General features: G+C 37.7%; 1 protein-coding gene across 1 annotated transcript; it reads right to left on the reverse strand.

Annotated features, from left to right (window-relative positions):
• Positions 1-2832: 2832 nt before the first annotated feature.
• LOC107792356 (WUSCHEL-related homeobox 8-like) lies at positions 2833-4952 on the reverse strand (the record flags this gene model as incomplete). Its single annotated transcript, XM_016614567.2, has 2 exons — positions 2833-3151; positions 4472-4952. Coding segments are annotated over 2 exons (567 nt in total), but the record flags the coding sequence as incomplete, so codon positions are not given.
• Between the last annotated feature and the right edge of the window lie 12540 nt (positions 4953-17492).

Below are 17492 nucleotides of genomic sequence, written 5' to 3' on the forward strand. Positions count from 1 at the left end.
GGTGCATGAGAACTTTATAGCCCCTATTCCGTTGCTCATTTTTCTCATGTTTATCTATTATATCCATAAATATCTCTTTCTTTTTGTGATAGCACTCCTCTATCGCTGTAATAGTGGGCTGGTATAAATTTTCGAAATGAACCCTATTACGCATCTTACCAGAAAGCACCTCATACGGCACAATGAACCTTTCACTGGTCTTATATACTACTTATGTAGCATTTCTTTGCTTGGAGAGGGCTGCATATCCATTGGCGAAATTTGACGTATTTGAAGTTTGAACCTCTAGCCAAATTCTATTATAGGATAATTGGTCCGAACCATACACGAATAGGATAATCAGTTATCTGACCCTAATCGCCACACACGTACGGTGGAATAATAAAGAAAGAAAGACAAGACACATCCTATCACACCCTCGCAGAATCACGATTATGGGAATGGCCGGCTACATAACCATAATTGAGATTCTACTAGCGACGTGTGCTCCATTAGTCACAAGAATAACCTAAGCTCTGATACCAACTTTGTCACGACCCAATTTAGGATCATGACCGGCGCTTAGGAGCAAGTGCTCCCAAGTAAGCCTTATCGGTATTTTACAGAAAATCGGATAGAGTTTCCCTTATTTTTGGACTATCCCAAAATTTTCCCTGTCTTAAATCAGCAACCAAACATCCTAATAGTAATTCAAATGACAATTACCTTATCAATTAACCAAAATAAATATCTACCTTTAATAGTTCACCCACCAACAACTAGAAATACTACTTTATCTCCAAATTTGATAAGAATGAGTGATACTCAACATAAATCTATAATAACGAAGAATACTCAAGACACTAAAAGATTTAACTATGGAGCGACTCTAAGAGTTCAAAGAAAAGACCATAATAATAAATAAAATCTCCGCCCACACGAACAAATGCGGGGCTCACCAGAAATTATCAACTTGTGCGTCTGGCTAACGAAATCCTCGCCCTTCAACTGTTGTCTCTGGAAAAAAAATAGCGGGGAGTGAGTCGCTAGATCAGCGAGTAATAATACTTAACCCCAACCGTTTTTATTGGGGACAAGTCAGAAAACATGCTAGTATCTCAAACAGAAGATAATATAAAAATGTCATTTCAGAAATAATAAATAATTTTCAGCCTCATCACACCTTTCTTGTAGTATAATACAATTAATAATTCAGTAATAAGCTCGGTAACCACTGTATAATATCAATATTCAAATTTGGAAGGTTTCAATGAACGGATCATGTAATCGGTATAACTGTGGACTTCTTCGCAAGAAGTCAAATATAACGGTAGTCCCTACTCGAAGGAAATCGGTAACGGTATGCTAGTTCTACCTTCCCACTAGCGAGGGCTATAACTGTACTTTGTAATCAGTAAATACAAGGTGCACCAGGTCTAACGAACCCGCCGTTAGCTACGGGATCCTTCAATGTCTACTCCCATTTATACTTGTCTCTGTAATCCGTATATACTCGTAGAAACTATTTTAAAACAATATAGGGCATTTCGGTTCTTATCAAATCATATAATTTCCTTTCGATAACAATAAATTCAAGTAACGGTAAAACAGATCTAGTGACAATGAAAATATTTAAAATCACGGTATTCATCTCAAATAACTATTTCGGTATCATATCGAGTAAAATACGTGTCCCACATGTAACTCAAAATAATCGGTAACATATTCATATTAAAAATTATGTGTAAATCATGCAAGTTATGAAAACACAAATTGCGGTAAGATTACTACTCACAGTACTCATGCCAAAATTTCAAATGCTTCACCTCGAGCAATTCGTACAACTTCCTCCAATTCAATCTATAATTACATAATATCGGTCTTATATTAATTTCTATGTTTAGGCTAATTCATAGCTAATTTAGAATACCCAACCCTCGAGGTTTCATATTTGAATCTTAATTCGCCGAATTATATTCACCCACGGGATGACTAATTATTAATCTAAAACTCCAACCTATTCATATAATATGCCCGCTTAATTCATGAAAAGGTTTATGGATTTCTCTTAGTTTCTAACCTCCTCTTCTAACTCAGACTCAAATCTCATATTATATTTGCTTAGTCTCGCGAAGAATCATGTATAAAAACTACTATTGTTTCAAAAGAAGGAAAAATATATGCAATTACCTGGGCTTATCACTGAGACTACATAATATATACCAATATTTAATGGAAACGGTATTTGGCACTGAGGTAACACCAGAAACCTTTCCCCTTTTCGTTTTTCTCAGTTGCTGCTTCTGCCGTGCCGTGATATTTGCGTTGGCTAGGGATTTCTCTTTTTTTTAAAACCCCTTTTTCTTTTGCTTCTGGTTTGGTTACACCAAGACCTTTCTTTTTCTCCTTTTTGATTTGGGCAGAGAAAGGGGCTTCGGCCCTTTTCTTTACTTGTCTCTTTTTTATTATTTTTTTTGATTTGTTTTGTTATTTTTTTTAAAGTTAGTTTCTTATTATTATTATTATTATTTTGCTAATGACCAATACATCCTTATGAAAAATATAGAGTATTACACCTTAAGAAGGTAGAGAGGCTATATTCGATAGACCCTCGACATAAGGAACAATTACATTCTAATCTTAAATTTTATTTTATTTTATTTTTAATAAAAAAGGGAAACAGGAACAACCTTGTTTTGAGCTATGTTGCGCGGATTCTCCAAAACAGCTGCCGCACCCGTGTCGGATCCTCCAAAAAGACACGCACCTATGAATATTTTTGGAGAGTCCGAGCAACATAGGTTTTGAGGAGAAATGGTATGAATTGATCAAGAGGAAGCCATCATCAAGTCCAATATTGCAAAGTTGGAATATCAGCAAGTATATCAAGTAGTATCTACTATGTATATTTACAACAAAATTCATATATAAGCATTTTCAAAGATACAGATCTCCAGAAACAAAGACATTATTTTGCAATACAAATCAGCATCAATTGCCAAAATGAAGATCAGAATCCCTGGCAAGATTTTGACTTGCTTCTAGTTTCAATCAAAGTTTTCATATGCCAGTTTCTGAATTGGTGATTAGCTGGTCATGTCATAATTTTCTGTATGTAAATATGGATGATAGCTAGTTGGTTCTTCCATCTTTTCTATTAGCTGGCCCATTCCTGCATATCTACTGAGCCAACATATGATCACAAGGAATCAAAAGGAAAGGGGACAACTAGTAATACTGCTGGTACTGAGAAAGAAGAGAAGAATGATCCAGTAAAAACAAGCAAACAATTTGCTTTGTTAGAAGAAAGTGAGATCCGGAGCACAAGGATCTGTTTTATGCAGCATTACCCTGCATTTCTGCTAGAGGCTGTTTCCACGGCTAGAATCCGTGACCTCCTGACAGCAACTTTACTAGTTACTTACGCCAAGGCTCTCGCTTTGTTTGTTATTGAACAATGTTAAGAAAATGGAACTAGGCCAAACCCATCCATAAAACTAACCCGTGATGTCAAGATTGTCCAAGACTATATAAGGAGACAACAACTAATTATTCCCTCAACCAATGTGGAACATTTATTAAGAAAATAGGTGTGGGGCCAACTCAATCTCATATAAGGAAATAACACCTCATTTTCTTATCATTAACTCTTCTTCTAGCAAAAATTTTGTCCCCTTCAACAGCAGAACTTGCTTCAATTCAATATAATACAAGAGAAAAAATAACAAACAATCATGTCTTGAAGATGTAACCAAATCCAGTAATGGCAAACACCTAGATCAAAAATTCTGAAAAAAGGTTCCTAATCATATGTAAGATGAGACAAATGGTTTTGTTTTCAACTTGAATTATAGTAAGTACAAAAGCCACAAAATATAACTACTTTTAGGTTTTTGTTACCTCAGTTAAACATCGTACAGAAGCAGACAGTAGAAGAAGTGGCTGAGCTTTTATTTATTAATTGTTAAACCAAACATTACCTAATGCCTTGTCTGTCACAAACTCTCTGATAAAATTGGAGCAATATTGACTATTGAATATCTTAAGTTCACCCTTCATTATACTTTGGTTAGGGTCCACACTAGAACTCCGCGAGAATCAAGGGAAAATAGGAGACAAATTTGCTAATTGCAAGGGTATGAATAAACTCAAAGTATAACGGATGATAGAATTACGATATTTTGTATAATAGAGGGTTATTTTTAACCCTTCTCCCAAAACAAAACGATGATACAGGAAATAACAACAACCCAATAAATCCCACAAGTAGAGTATGGGGAGGGTAGTGTGTACGTAGACCTTACCCCTACCCCGTAGGAGTAAAGAGGTTGTTTCTGATAGACCTTCGACTCAAGAAGACAATAGATTAATAACAACAACAACCAGACAGATAATACCAGCATCGTTAGGACCAGAAAATAGATGGAAAAACAATAACAATAACAATAACCAGTAATAATGGCACGGTACTATGAAAACGGAAAACACATACTTGGATTTGACATTGCATAGAAGGACAACTGATCAAAACTTCCAGCTGGATTTGAATTACCCTCTTCAGCTCTTGAAGTTGGCATATGAGAAGATTGCAAATCCTCTGGCTTTGTTTTCTTTTCATTAGGTGATTCGACCTCTGTCTCCACCTCTGATTCAACGTTGTTCATTGCACCACCACCCTGTTGTTTCCTTTTTGATCGAGCACGTCTATTTTGAAACCAATTATAAACATTTGTTTCAGAAATTTGTCCATGCTGAGATAATTCAAAGGTTATATCTTTAATCTTTTGTTTGCTTGGTGTTCCATTGCCTTGATCGAAAATACGTTCAAGAATCTGAAGTTGGACAGGCGTTGGCGTCCAACGTTGTCTGCCACTGATTCTGTGTCCAGCTGATGTTATAAGTGGATCACAATATAGATTCCCCAGTCTAGTTCCTGAGGTAGCAGGAAGAGCATGTTGTTCAATTTTAGACAAATTAATTCAGTTCAGGAATTGAATGAAAATGTGTGTTGTACATTCATAGAGATAAATTTGTTTATACAAAGGTTAAATGAAGCGGAGTTAGGATTTGAACTTTCTGGATTATAAAATTTATAATAGCGACATAAGATGTTAGTAATTGGGTTTTAATTTAATTTTTGTACATAATTAATGAATTTCTTAATACAAGTATAGGGTTTGAACTAAAGCTACTGGGTTTGGTCGAATCCGTACGGTTGGCTACTAGCTCCGCCCCTGGCGACAACAACAAAATTGAGCTCCTCCAATACTTCTTTTTTGTTAATAAGGATATTTGTATTAAGCTCTTCCAAGGTTACTCCTATTTACTCCCTCTGTCCCAATTTATGTGACACAATTCGGATTTCCAGAGTCAAACTTCATATCTTTGACCATAACTTTGAACATTGAATTTTTAATTTTTTTTTAAAAATAAAATTTATTTATTTGAAAACTACGTAAAAAGTACTATAAGATACAATAATTAACAATTCAAAATATTCAAAAGGCTTATGAGAAAATTGCAGTCAAAGAAAAACTCATTTGACTCTTGAAATCGGAACGATGCCACGTAAATCGGAATGGAGAGAGTACTTATTAAGAACTGAATAAATAATGTTGGCATAAGTGTACAACATATAACAACAACATAAGGTTAGAATTATATGATAATTCAGTAAATCAAAATAACATTTAGTATTGTCAGAGTAAGATTCTATACTAAAGTCTAAAACTCTAAAAGGAAAGAGATGCAAGAATATTTAGGGCATTTAAGTTGAATTGTGAATTTAGACAGCTTTAACCAAGAGATGCAACAAATATATTTTCGGCATTATACAGCTAAAAAAGTAATAATTTTGAACGACCTTCTTATTTATTTTAGGTAAACCTTTTGAACTCAATTACTAGAAGAGTTAAATAAAATACTCTATTTACAATATCAAGTCAGATAAAAGATAACTAAAGTAATATTCATAAAAAGTTAAATTACTCTATGACCTTTTTCCAGAATAGAGAGGACTTCACAAATTTCTCATTGCTAAAAAAACAAGAATTAATGACGGACAAATTTTATAACTAAACGGAATAATCAATCGTTAATTTTATTTGTGACGGATTAACTATAAATTATCAAAAATTATAATCGTTACAAGCCATTTAGCGATAGATTCACTACGAAATTCGTAGCTGATTTCATTTTTTCCTTTAGTTTCTTAGGGATCATGGATCTTTCAATATTTTCTGCCCATATCATGTAAATTTTTACAGTCTTTTATGTTTTAGAAAAATAGAGTTTATGTTTTGAAGTTACATGACAGCTTGTTTGGATGGTTGTTGTATTGGGAAAAAACTGGATTTATATATTGAAGATGACGTGTCATGACACGTGGACTAGTCAAATGGTCGGAATACGGTAATCAACTAAGAAGGCACGGGCGACAACAGATACGGAGAGAAGAAAGTTAAATAGGCACGAGTCGCTATTCAAAAGGTACGAGTTTCGTACCTATATAAGTCATTTAAAACCCGAAGATCGGAAGGGATTGAAGATATGAATCTGATGACGCACAAGAGTCCAAATTCAGCATTAAATATTAAATACGTTAGAGAATTTGTATTTAATAAGAATGATTGAGTAACGTTTCTTTTAATGTCATTTATTGCTCATAATTGTCTCATTAAGACAAAGACATTATACCTTCTCCTAAAATCAACTATAAAAGGAGAAGGACTCGACATCTGTAAGGGGACAAGAAATATTATTGAGATTACACTGAAATACAAAATTACTTATTATTCTCAAAAGTCTTTTATTATTTTCGTCTCTAGATTATCAGTAACCCGAATTTCTTTATATTTCTAAAGTTTTGACCAAAGACTCAGATTTTTGGTTAAACAAATTGGTTCCGTTACCGGGAATCTGATAATCTTCTCTTTTAAGCTACATTCCAGTCGTTGTTATCATCATGTCAAACAACAATAACAGTGAAAACACCTTGGGAAACCATGAAAATCAAATCCATCAAAATCAAGGAGATTTACAGAACATTGACGTGGTTCCCTCCCCTCAAAATTCACCACGTCAATCTCGTGAAGGCACTCCCGCTCCTGGATCTCGTGTTGATCAACAAGAGCAATCTGAACATTTTGAAGGGGTGGATGAAGCTTTACAAAATATAATTGATGCACGGGTTAACAAAGCTCTTCAGGCTCTAGTTAGTCGATTACCTGTTGCACCACCCACACCTACACCAAATAATAATACATTGGAGAATCCTCGTTCTGGCCTTATTAATTCTGGAAATGGAGGAACCCCCAGTGAACCACAGGAAGGAGAACCATGTAATTCAAATAATTCTTATTTGCAAAATTTAGTACTAACTTTGCAGAAACAGCTTAAGGAACAAAATGAGTGCATCGAGCAAATCCCTGGAGTTCCCCCTGTAATTAAAGGAGTGGATGTGGATAAATATTCACAACAACCTTGGAAACCAAGTGCTGCTCCCCTTCCAATCCCTAAGAAGTTCAAAATGCCTGACATCTCGAAATATGATGGCACAACAGACCCACGTGATCACGTAACTGCATTTACAACAGGCGTGAAAGGCAATGACTTGACCAAACAAGAAATTTAATCAGTACTGGTCAAGAAATTTGGAGAAACACTTACCAAGGGCACATTAACCTGGTATTCTCTTTTACCCGAAAATTCTATTAATTCTTTTGATGAGCTTGCAGATTCTTTTATTAAAGCACACTCGGGAGCTCAAAAGGTTGAGAAAAGAATGGAGGATATTTTCAAAATCAAGCAAGGGGACTCCGAGTTGCTCAGGGATTTTGTTGATAGATTCCAACGTGAAAGAATGACTTTACCTCGGGTACCTGATAACTGAGCTGCAATAGCTTTTGCAAGCAACTTAAATGACAAAATCTCAGAAGCCACGAGAAGACTTAAAGAACGCCTTCGAGAGTTTCCGGCAACCACATGGAATGACGTTTATAACAGGTATAGTACGAAATTGCGAATTGAGGAAGATACCGTGCCTCAGTTTCATCATGAAGAGAGAAGTAACTCTAGGAGATCAGAAACCGAAAAAAGATCAGGTAAAAACAGGTACGGTCCATATATGGGACCTGCAGGGAAAGACTCACGATCAAAGAAGGATAGTCAACGATATGATCAAAAATCGAGGAACAGGGAATCTGGTTCTTCATCAAGGTTCAGAAATGACCGAAATAGGCAAGAGTCACGTGATAATGACAGTAGTTTAAAGGCAAGGTTCGGTGGATATAACTTTAATGTCACTACCTCCGAGATCGTAGCTGTTTTGAGGAGCCTGGGAGATAAGGTACGATGGCCAAAAGAGATGCCGTCTAATCCAAATAGACGCAATCCAGACCATTGGTGCGAATTCCACAATGATCACGTGCACAAAACTTCAGAATGTAGATTCTTACAGAGTGAAGTGGATCATCTATTGAAACAAGGGTATCTCATTGAGTTATTTAGCGAGAAAGGTAAGCAAGCCTATATGAAAAATAGGCAGGAGCCACCCAAACCCTCTTCACCCAAGAGAACCGTGAATGTTATAAGTGGGGGTGAAGATATTCACGGTATAACTTATACGGCTTCCAACAAGGTTTCTAAAGTAACGATAACACACGGGAAACGGGTACGGCAGGTTTTAGAAAACGAAAGTATTTCTTTCGATGATACAGATACCGAAGGAATAATGACCCCACATAACGACGCACTGGTAATATCTTTACTTGTATATAATACTAATGTAAAACGAGTTTTGATTGATCCAGGAAGTTCTGTGAATATTATACTATTAAGGGTATTACGTGAAATGCAAGCTGAAGACAAAATGATACCTAAGGCGCATACCCTATCCGGGTTCGACAATTCAAGTGTGGTAACAAAAGGAGAGGTAATTCTAACAACTTTTGCTGCAGGTGTTGTTAAAGAAACTAAATTTCAGGTAGTATATATGGAAATGGCTTATAATATGATCATGGGGAGACCTTGGATCCATGATATGGATGATGTCCTATCAACTCTACATCAAGTTATTAAATTCCCATCACCGTGGGGAATTTACCAAATTCGTGGGGATCAGCAGACAGCCAGGAGTATCAATGTTGTAACAGGTACGAGCACCGCAAATAAAGAAAAATAGCAATTACTGAAAATAGTTGAAGGTATCAAGGATCAAACCTCAACCGAACAAGAAAAGACAAATTTAGACTCGAGACCTGATACAATTCACGAACCTGAAGAGAATAAAGATATCAAAACAACAATTGAAGAGCTCGAGGCTGTGATATTATTTAAGCAATGGACTGAACGAAAGGTTTATGTTGGAGCCAATTTAAGCTCAGACATGCGAGGTATGTTGATTGAATTTTTAAAAGCTAACGTGGACTGTTTTGCTTGGTCCCATGCTGATATGACAGGGATACCACCAGATGTGGTAACTCACAAACTAAATGAAGACTCATCCTTCACACCAGTAAAGCAAAAGAAAAGAAAGCAAGGAGCTTTCAAAAATCAGGTGATTCAAGATGAGGTCCAAAAGCTATTAAAAATTGGGTCAATACGCGAGGTAAAGTATCCTAATTGGTTAGTAAACACAGTTGTTGTACCTAAGAAAAATGGTAAATGGCGGGTTTGCGTGGATTATACAGACCTTAACAAAGCCTGCCCAAAAGATTCTTTCCCTCTACCGCATATAGATCAGTTAATTGATGCAACTGCAGGACATGAACTTTCGAGTTTTTTAGATGCATATTCGGGGTACAACCAAATTAAAATGGACCCCAGTGGCAAAGAAAAAACTTCTTTAATCACAGACAGGGGGACTTACTGTTATAAAGTAATGCCCTTTGGTCTCAAAAATGCTGGAGCAACCTATCAAAGGTTGGTCACCAAAATGTTCTTATCATGGAGGTATATATAGACGATATGCTCGTCAAAACCCAACATTCTCATGATCATATTTCTCATTTATCTGTTACATTCGAAATTTTACGAAAATTTAATATAAAACTCAATCCAGAAAAATGTGCATTTGGGGTTGCCTCAGGTAAATTTTTGGGGTTTCTCGTTTCTAACCGTGGTATTGAGGTAAATCCTTCTCAGATCAAAACAATAGAGGAGATCCCTGACATCCTTACGAGTAAAAAAGAAGTCCAAAGGCTAACGGGAAGAATTGCGGCCTTGGGGAGATTTATTCCCAAATCTTCATAAAAATGCTTTCAATTTTTCTCCGCACTCAAAAAGCAAGATCATTTTGAATGGAATGAAGATTGCCAACAAGCCCTTAGAAATTTAAAAGCTTACTTGTCAAATCCACCACTATTGGCAAAACCAAAAGAAGGAGAAAAGCTACTCATCTATTTGGTCGTGTCAGAGGTCGCGGTAAGTGTTGTTTTAGTCCGTGAGGACTAAGGTAAACAATCTCCTATCTATTATGTAAGCAAGTCTTTATTAGATGCTAAAACACGATATCCACAACTGGAAAAATTAGCATTAGCTTTGATTATGGCATCTAGAAAATTAAGACCTTATTTTCAATGTCATCCCATTGTTGTAGTTACTGCTTTTCCATTACGAAACATTTTGCATAAACATGAATTGTCAGGGAGTTTAGCAAAATGGGCTATAGAATTAAGTGAATACGAAATCATTTATCAACCTAGGACTGCAATAAAATCTCAAGCATTAGCCGATTTCATAGCTGATTTTAGCCAAGTGATGCATTTAGAAGCAGAAAAAGAATTACAAGTTTTTAATGGTGCAAACCTGGGGACTTGGATTTTATTCACTGATGGTTCGTCTAGCATAAAAGGAGCAGGCCTAGGGATAGTTCTCATACCACCTACGGGTGAAATTATTAGATAGACTATAAAATGTCATTCTATAACTAACAATGAAGCAGAATATGAGGCTGTAATTGCAGGTCTAGAATTGGCACGAGAACTCGGCATAACACAGATTATAATCAAGAGTGATTCTCAACTCGTGGTCAATCAAATGCTGGGGACTTATACAGCCAGGGAGACACGAATGCAAGAATATCTCGCAAAGGTACGGGAACTAATAAAGCAATTCCAAACTTGGAAGGTAATGCAGGTCCCAAGAGATGAGAATGTGGAGGCAGATGTTTTAGCTAATCTCGCATCCGCAGCAGACGTAGCAAACAACGCAAATGCTTCAGTCATACATTTATTTCATTCCATTCTCGAACTTGATAAGAACGAGGTAAATTTTAATCATTTAACATGGGATTGGAGAAACGAAATTATTGCTTTTTTACAGCATGGAACCGTGCCTGATGACAAAGGAAAAGCTTATGCACTTCGCAAAAAAGCTGCTCGTTATTGTTTACATCGAGGAAATATTTATCGAAAGATGTTCGGTGGACCATTAGCAAGGTGTTTCAGACCTTCCCAAACAGAATATGTGATGAGGGAAGTACATGAAGGACATTGTGGAAATCACGCAAGAGGAAACGTTGATTCGAGCAGGGTATTATTGGCCTAAAATGGGTGAAGAAGCAAACGGTTTCATGTCCAAGTGTGACAAATGTCAAAGACACGGCAATAATATGCATAGACCAGCTGAGCTAATGCACCCTGTTATAGCCCCGTGGCCCTTTATGAAATGGGGAATGGATATCGTAGGACCATTGCCACAAGCAAAAGGTGAGGTGAAATTTTTACTTGTACTTACAGATTATTTTACTAAATGGGTAGAAGCATGAGCATTTAAACAGGTACGAGAGAAGGAAGTTAAAGACTTCATTTGGAGAAATATAATATGCCGTTTTGGAGCACCAAAGGAAATCGTGTGTGACAACGGTCCGCAATTCATAGGAACTCAAATCACTGAATTTTTACAAAGTTGGCAAATTAAAAGGATAACATCTACACTATACCATCCAGTGGGTAATGGACAAGCGGAATCCACAAACAAGGTCATTATCAACAATTTGAAGAAAAGGTTACAGGATTCAAAAGGTAATTGGCCTGAGGTATTACCTGGAGTATTATGGGCTTACCGTACAACGACAAAAACAAGCACGGGAGAAACACCCTTTTTAATGGTTTATGGTGCGGAGGCTTTAATTCTAGTTGAAATAGGAGAATCGAGCACATGGCACGTTCAAGAAACGGAGGAATCAAATGATGAAGAGATGCGGGTGAATCTTGATTTGCTCGAAGGAAGAAGAGAAGCTGCACTAATAAGGATGGCAGCACAAAAGCAAGTAATTGAACGGGATTATAACAGGAAAGCACGCCTCAGATTCTTTAAAATTGGGGACTTCGTGCTTAAAAAGGTGTTCCAATCTACAAAAACTGCTAATTCAGGGAAGCTGAGTCCAACATGGGAAGGACCCTACAGAGTTCGTGACATTGCAGTAAAAGGAGCATACGAGTTGGAGACAATGAATGGCAAGGTTCTACCCTCGTATTGGAATGTTGTCCACCTAAAGCGATATTATTTCTGAGAAAGTACCTACGATCAGGTATCGCTGTATTAGAATTTTTCTTTGAATTGTTAAAATTTTACTAACGATTTTAAATGCTAGGCAAAAACCATAACTTGTGCCAAATGATGAGTCACGACCTGCACGGCAAAATGGAATATTCTAAAATTCCCAGCCCAGGGTTACAAATTAATTTGATGGAAATATACACGGGTTAGACAGTCTTCATCTCTAATCGCACCTCCGAGTCCCGTATGTTTTTCTGTTTCAGGAAAAGGACCAAAATTGAGAGAAACAGACAAGTGCTCGAGACTTCATACTTCACCGCTCAAACACTTGGGAGACTACATATTATACACAGATACGTGCAAATTGTGCACAGATAAAAAGTGGCAAATGTTGAGCAAAAGTTACGGAGTTTCCAGCATTCATCATATTGTTCTTTCCCATTAGAACAAAGGGAGATTGATATCATCATAGTGTCTCAAACTCATGAGAACAATAGAGTCACATCTCAAACTCATAAGAGCAACGGAGTCACCTCTCAAACCCTTCTTAATACATAAAGATAGAGTCATGACTATGTACTGAAACGGGTTATGAGGAAAAACCTTGTTTAGTTTACATTTATTTTGTAAAAATCTGTTACAAGAAAAACAGTTACGAGAAAGTTATAGATGTATTTTAATACATGTAATATTCAAAAGCTTGTCCAAGTTCATGAATAAAAACTTGTCAAAGTTGTTTCAAACAAAACATGTGTATTCCTATTTCTTTCATTGTATTGTAACACCATTATGAAGTTGAGACGTCTTCTTCATTAAGTGTCGATATATATAAAAGGGCCCTCTTTTATAAACCTCATGTTAATAAGTCATGAGAAGAATCATAAAGCATTTTCAAAGGATAAAAATGCTAAACTATTCTATAATTCCTAAATAAATAAGGAAAAGGCAAGAATAGAACACATTGAAGTACTAACAAACTTCTTAATATAATTAAAAAGACTAAGTAGTAACTTAGTCAATAAAAGTTTATACAAGTGCCTCATTATGATAACTGAGGACTTTCACCAAAAAAATCCCTTAAAAACTAACTAAGGGATAAAACCATCATCCAATAAAGAAAGAAAAAAGCAAAGCATGGAAATTTAACTGGTTACTGAAGGGGTTAGCACATCAGAAGTTGCAATATTAATTTCACTTTCAGAAATAGCCACAGGCACAGTGGAAACTTCTGAAGAAGCAGCAACAGGAGCGGTTTCAGCTGAGCTTGAAGTGTTAGGATCAATGAGGGGAGCAAGAGTCACGGAAGCTTCAACTTCCATAGATTGAGTCATAGAAGGTTCACCCTCTGGAGCTGGAATTGCAGCATTTTCAACTGCCACAGCAACGGCTTCGACATTTAAAGGTTCTTCAGCCGCGGGAGCTTCAATTGCCGGAGAGGGAAAGTCAAGTGGTTGTTGGGTTCTCTCAATAGTCTCTAAAACTTTGGCCAACTCTGAGTTTAAATCAAAGTTTTCTTGACTGGCCTCTATTAAAGCATCATGACGAGAGTTTAGAAAAGCCCAACTCACCTCTATGTTAAAATTCTCCTCAAAAAGATCATACTCCCTTTCCCACATAGCAAGATCATTCTTTAACACTTGATTTTCAGCTAAAGAAGAATCAAAGGAAGCTTCAAGGGAGGCATGAGAACTCTCTAAGGCATGAACCTTATCAGAAGAGATTTTTAAATCAGCTTGAGCTTGAGTCAAGCTTTGCACTAACTCCCCTGCATACTCTTCTTTCTTGGCCAAGAGTGCCTTAAGTTCTCTGATCTCTTCACTGCACTTTGATAATTGCTCTGAAAATGAACACTCAAGGCGCTCCTTATCTTTTTCAAATTGGCTTGAAGAAGCCTTGGCAACTGCTAATTCAGAAGTCAGACCTCACTTTTGCTGCTCTAGGTGATTTCTACTCTGTTGCAATTCTTCTATAGTTCCTTGAGCATTCTCAAACTGCTCTTTCCAATTAGCTGCTTCTAGCTGGGCTCCCTTGGCTATTTCCTCAGCCTCGTGGATAAACTTTTCAGACTCACGGGCTTTCTTTTCCAGAAGAGAAATTCTTCCCATCAATTCTGTACCAATGAGGTTAGCCTGCAGTGACAACTCATGGAAATAAGAATTTGGAGATAAAAAAAAACTTGTTAGTAAGTAAAGGAAAAATACCTTCAAAGTAGAATGAACAATGTCATTCATCAAAGTTAAGCAGCTATGGTTGTCCATCTTCTTCTTCTCAATATCTCCAATAAAAGGCTTAAGCCAGTCATCTGCTCCACCAGACTTCCTTAAAAGACTGTTATTGGCAGGAACTTCAAGTGTAACGCTCCTCATAGCCGAGCTTCTACTGCTACTGCCCTCCTCTGCATGTTGAATAGAGGAAGAGGGAGCTATAGAAGGAGGAGCGGTAGAAGAAGTGAAAATAACAGAAGTCAAAGGACTCGAAGCAGGTAAGGGAGCGGGAACAGATAGAATGGGCAAGGAAGCACTTGAAATCAATGGAGAAATAGAAGGAATGGGAACAGAGGAAGAAAGAGGAACTTCATTCAAAACTGGACCTGAACCAGTGGTTCTGGGTCTCAATTCCCCAGCAGAGTCGCCAGAGCTGTCACACCTCCTTTTTCCGCACCTGAGGGGCGCATGGGGAGTTTTTTCCAATTAAAGGACAATCGAAACGGGATTGGTTTATTTATTTCAGAGTCGCCACTTGGGAGATTTAGGGTGTCCCAAGTCACCAATTTTAATCCCGAATCGAGGAAAAGAATGACTCCATATTATAGTCTGCGTACCAGAAATCTGGATAAGGAATTCTGTTAACCCGGGAGAAGGTGTTAGGCATTCCCGAGTTCCGTGGTTCTAGCACGGTCGCTCAACTGTTATATTTGGCTTATTTATCTGATTTTTAATACAATATGAACTTATGTGCAAATTTATCTTTTAACCGCTTTACTATTATTGTTTTTAAAAGAAATGTGAACATCATTTAAAACACGTCTTTGGACTACGTCACATGAAATGCACCCATAATCCGGAACACATTTTATTTGATGTTTTGGGATCGGATTTGGGTCGCATGAAATGCACACCCGAGCTTAAGAAAGTAAATTATTAAACACGCGCCTAAAGAGACTATCGCGTTATTATTTTGGGAAGGCCACGAAATTCACTAAGCGGCCCTCCTGAATTCTAAGTAATTTAAAACAAGTATTTACTGAGGGCCCCGCAATTTGTGTTGTTATTCGGCGAGACTCATCTCATTCTTATTTTTAAAGGGAATTTGCAACGTCATGGAAATGCATCTCGGGCCACGCCACAATCAATGCGCCCGTGACTAGAGACATATTTCGACTCCGTTGAGATTTGGATTTGGGTCACATAAATGTGCACCTGAGCTTAGGAAGATACATTATTAAGACGCGCCTAAAGCAACTAGCGCATTATTATTTTGGGGTAGGGCCGTGAAATTTGCTAAACGGCCCGTCCCGGAATCTAAGTATTTAAGACATATATTTTGTGAGGGCCCCGCAATTTGTCCCTTTTATTTGGCGAGGCTCGTCTCATTTTATTTTTTTTATTTATTTTATTATTATTTTTATATTTTTTATTTATTTTTATTTTTAAAAGGGATGCCATTTTTATGCCTTTAACAGTACTAAACCTTATAGCCTATTTACAACTGAAATCTCATAACTCGTTACGATTTTAATAAAAGGAATCTAGCAAAATGAGTGTTTTGGAAGTAATAACAACAAGTAATGCTAGTTTTGTCCGAATGAACTAAGCAAGAGAAAAGACGAACAAATTAACGTTAAACTGTGTCATGGAACAACTAACCCTACTTAATTAAATGATATCAAATAAACAAAATACGTAACATCAAAAATGAACGAAACGCATATGGTGAAAACATAAGCAGAACATTATCGCATCAATTTATATATTGCATCTTCGAACATTGAACGTAAAATTTCTTTATCTAATACATCGAGGTTTACTAACCTTTGTACCTCGACAAACTCAGAGCGACAAACACTATTCCGACGGAACTTAAGCCGGACCTTTCTGAACGAAGCACAACGACGGAACCTCGGACAGCGCCTCGACGTACCGGACCTCGACGAACAAAACAACCTCACCGGACTGAAGCAACGGCTGAGCTACTCAGCAACGCAGCGACAACTGCTGTATTTTTCGACGCAGCAACTGTTGCGAGAAGCTGCAACAAAGGGGTCGTTGGAGGTGATGAAAGGAGCAGCTATGGAGGTCTGTTTGGTTGTTGATGGAGGTGGAGGAGGGTTTGTTTGGTCGTCGGGCAGTGGTCGACGGAGGGGGGGTGCGACGCGACAGCATGCAGAACCAGCTGCTCGGAAATGCAGCGAAGCTTGAAAATGGTGGAGCAGCTCCGGTCGGGGTTGTCCGGTGGTGTTCAGGCGTTAGGGGGGGTTTGCTACTGGTTTCTGTTTGGTTATGGTGCTTGGGTGGTGGCGTTCGGACAGTAGAGTCGACTGGTTTGGGTAGTGGTCGACGGGCTATTTGGAGGTTGACGACGGGTGAGTAGGGGTTGTTTGGTGGTGACGGGGAGGTGAGGACACAGACGCAGCTTCGACGAGCAGCTAGGGACGAGGGTGATGGTGTTTGGGTGTTGGTTATGGTGTTTGGACGGGGTGATGGAGGCGGAGGGTGGTCCGTTGGTGAAGGTGGTTTTCACCGTGGTTTTAGGGCTTCTGTTTCTTCTTCTCAAAGAAGAAGGTGCACAGTACTTTTTCCCAAAAAATTTCCAAAAGTCCTCAAGTCCTTTTCGTTTTTTTCCCAGTAGGTTTTTTCTTCCTTTTAAAATTTCCCAAGTCCCCTCTTTTTCAAATTCCAACTCCTTTTCGTTGGTCCTGTCGCACCTCCTTTTCGCCGCGCCCGCAGGGCGCGTGGGGAGTTTTCTCCAATTGAAGGACAGTCGAAACGGAATTTGTTTATTTGTTTTAGAGT

This window comes from Nicotiana tabacum, chromosome 21, assembly GCF_000715075.1.
Source record: "Nicotiana tabacum cultivar K326 chromosome 21, ASM71507v2, whole genome shotgun sequence".
In the NCBI taxonomy this organism is placed as follows: domain Eukaryota; kingdom Viridiplantae; phylum Streptophyta; class Magnoliopsida; order Solanales; family Solanaceae; genus Nicotiana; species Nicotiana tabacum.